The sequence below is a fragment of the Phytophthora parasitica genome, assembly GCF_000247585.1.
Source record: "Phytophthora parasitica INRA-310 unplaced genomic scaffold supercont2.559, whole genome shotgun sequence".
Taxonomy (NCBI): domain Eukaryota; phylum Oomycota; class Peronosporomycetes; order Peronosporales; family Peronosporaceae; genus Phytophthora; species Phytophthora nicotianae.
In genome coordinates, this window is record NW_008649545.1 from 1 (window position 1) to 2,862 (window position 2,862).

Sequence of the window (2,862 nt, forward strand, 5' to 3'; positions counted from 1 at the left end):
GTGACGACGGATGCGGCTACCAACACGCTTCCGCTGGATCCGGAATCCCTCGTTTACGTGCTAGGAGCTTTCATCGTCACAGTGGTTTTCGTTCTGCTAGCACTTCTACTGCGTTGGCGACGCGCGGACCGGAGAAATGTAAGTTTGTCTTAAATTTCTAACAACCGATGGGAAGTCTAACTGTTGCTTTTGTAGCTGCGTGCTGCTCAGATGCGTGGTGCTGCGGTTGTTCGTGGTGTGACGAAGGAAAGACTGGATCAACTTCGGATCACGAAATACAACCGTGCGGAGCGGAATCCAGAGTCGCCAACAGCACTACCCAGTCCAACCAGCGTTGGCTCGACTGAAAATGAGGATATCTGCCCAATCTGCTTGGTACGCTGGATCCCTTAACTCCACTTTGCTATATTTTAGAGGCTTACATTCGTCGGAAATGTGTGCGTATCAATGGTAGATTGATTTCGAAGACGGCGAGGACGTTCGGAATCTCCCTTGCAAACACATTTTCCACGTTGCTTGCATTGACGAGTGGCTGAAACGCAACACGGTACGCTACCACAAAACCATAAATTACTGCAGTCGAATACTAACATAATCTTCCTGTCTCGCCAGTCTTGCCCGATGTGCAAGAGCAATGTGGACTTAGGTGCGGTAGATATCACAGTCGAAAGCACTCCCGCAAGAGGAGGTGCCGTCGTCACACCCGTCTCGACAACCAACTAAACACGACGTCGTACTACCCAATGCGTTTATCAGATTGCATTTGCCTTCACACTGGCATGACTTTTCTAGTGTCGCGCTTTTGACAGTGGAAATCTATTGACATGTGTATAGCTTCAAAGACATCTATCTGCTTATCGACGACGGTGTTGAGCACTCTGCGCTAGCAACTGCTTGGTCACCTTTGCTAACCTATCCAGCTCCTTCGGCGTGGCCGGACCTCCTGCACTATACACCACCACAACAACCGTGTCAATTCACAATCACTTACAGCACTACTCATCCGCCACGTACATCCATCGGATACGTCCTTTGCCGTCCACCAGGTGTGCGTATCCCACAAAACTGTTATCCAGCGCCATGGGCGTCCGGAACTCGTCGCAACGTCCAAAGTGGGCGAATGTGGTGGCGTGTAGCTCCTTGGGGGTCTTCTCCTGCAAACCACGGGTGATACTTCCACTCACGAGCTTCATGTACCAGTCCTCGATCACGTTGAGCGTCACTGTTTGCACTCTGCTGTCCAGCTTGCCCTGTTTGTCCCCAAAGGCGGCCACGAAGCCGTCCCGCCACGCCGGTAGCATGTCCAACCCGTAGTTCTTGAAGGCTGTTAGCACAAGCGTGGCTTTACCGTTGGTCACGAAGTTCTGGACGTCCACCTGTTTGCCGTCCAGAGTGTCCACCTTCAAGGACGGAACGCTCTTGGCTTTGCCCACCTCAATGAGTGTCTCGCTGCCTTCCAGTACCTTTCCCTCCGTGTCATTAAGTTGCTTGAACTCTGCGAACATGTTGGGTCGGTATTTCTTCTCCACCTTGCGGTCTGCCTCCTCAATCATCTCGTCCAGAGCCTCCAGTGCATTGCGCAGATTCTGAGCTGGGGAGGCACGCACCGACAGGATTTTCTTGGGCTTGGCAGGACCTTCAGAGGCGGCGGGTGGCGCATTCTGGTTCTTGGGCACGTCTGGAGAGCTGGAGAAGGAAGCGTATAGAGGCGTACGGCAGCGGCGCAGCGCCGACGTTGCGCGGCGGGACGTCAACATGCCGGAATTTGAGAGGCGAGGAGGAGGAGTCTCTCTGAATTGATATAGATAAATTATGACGATTGACTTTGAAATACAAGTGTTTGCTGAAAATTAAAATTATTATTATTTTACTTTGCATAATTAAAATAAAACCAGTATTGATAAATATAATTTTGCTTTTAGACACAAAAAAAAGCGAATTTATAAATCAACCCAAAAAAGTTTTTTCTTGTCGTTGCGTAATAAAATATGCTTTGGATGGCATTCAGACGAAAAAAAGCCATTAAACTTGTAATGGGTTTTTTTCGTCTGAATGCCATCCAAGCATATTTTACTACAAGTAAAACTTGGACACAAGTAACATTAGGAGACCGTTAAGGAACATTCTGCTTTGATGACCTTCGTTCAACTTTGTCGCGCGTGCGCGGGCTAAGCATATTAACCTTACGATGGTCAGGCCCTAACGCATCTACGTCAGTCAACGAGAATTGCCAAGTACATGTACTATTTAAGTACGAATAGGATTCGATGCGTACGCGTGGCAAACCACGACTAAAAAGAAAGTCGCACTCGCTCAGAAATTGATCAAGTTCTCCTCCGAGGGAACACTGCTCGTCGGCATCTGCGAAGATAAATCTCGCTTTTTGCCATGGTTTAAGGCCTTATTATGCGCTCTGGGCTTATCGCGTCGGTTAGTTATTCTGTGGATGGCTTATTCAAGGCTCACCAAGCTAGACAAATGCATCCAGTATCCGTTAATACTACACCAGGTTCCTCAGTGCCTTACGTTGAACATCATAAGGTTAACTTGTACGGTGTTCAAAGATAATCTGTAGGCTATGCCTACTTGTAGTGTTTTCTGGCGACCATCTTGGGCTAGCTTCTCAAACATTAGATATTTTGTAGTATAACTGGGAGATTTCCGATCTCGACAGTATGAGCGCAGCGACCGGTTTCGCTGAGCCGATCGCGACACTCATAACTTTGCCATAGCTTTTCTTCAGTAACAGCTTCACTGGTACAGGTCGTTGCCGCCCTGTGCGGATCGATTTCACGGTAGCAGGGAAATTCGAGGCATTACTGAAGCGGAAAAGCTGCAAGGCCACGTTAAAGAGTATTTTTT

The 2,862-nt window shown here is 48.5% G+C and overlaps 2 protein-coding genes across 2 annotated transcripts; one reads left to right on the forward strand and one right to left on the reverse strand.

Annotated features, from left to right (window-relative positions):
- Positions 1-210: 210 nt before the first annotated feature.
- PPTG_20392 (hypothetical protein) lies at positions 211-723 on the forward strand (the record flags this gene model as incomplete). The annotated part of the gene is made up of 3 exons (XM_008919186.1): positions 211-375; positions 455-547; positions 613-723. The coding sequence occupies 3 exons, from the start codon at positions 211-213 to the stop codon at positions 721-723; spliced, it is 369 nt and encodes a 122-aa protein (XP_008917434.1).
- A 13-nt stretch (positions 724-736) lies between these two features.
- Positions 737-1,799, reverse strand: PPTG_20393 (hypothetical protein; the record flags this gene model as incomplete). Its single annotated transcript, XM_008919187.1, has 2 exons — positions 737-948; positions 1,015-1,799. Coding segments are annotated over 2 exons (879 nt in total), but the record flags the coding sequence as incomplete, so codon positions are not given.
- Between the last annotated feature and the right edge of the window lie 1,063 nt (positions 1,800-2,862).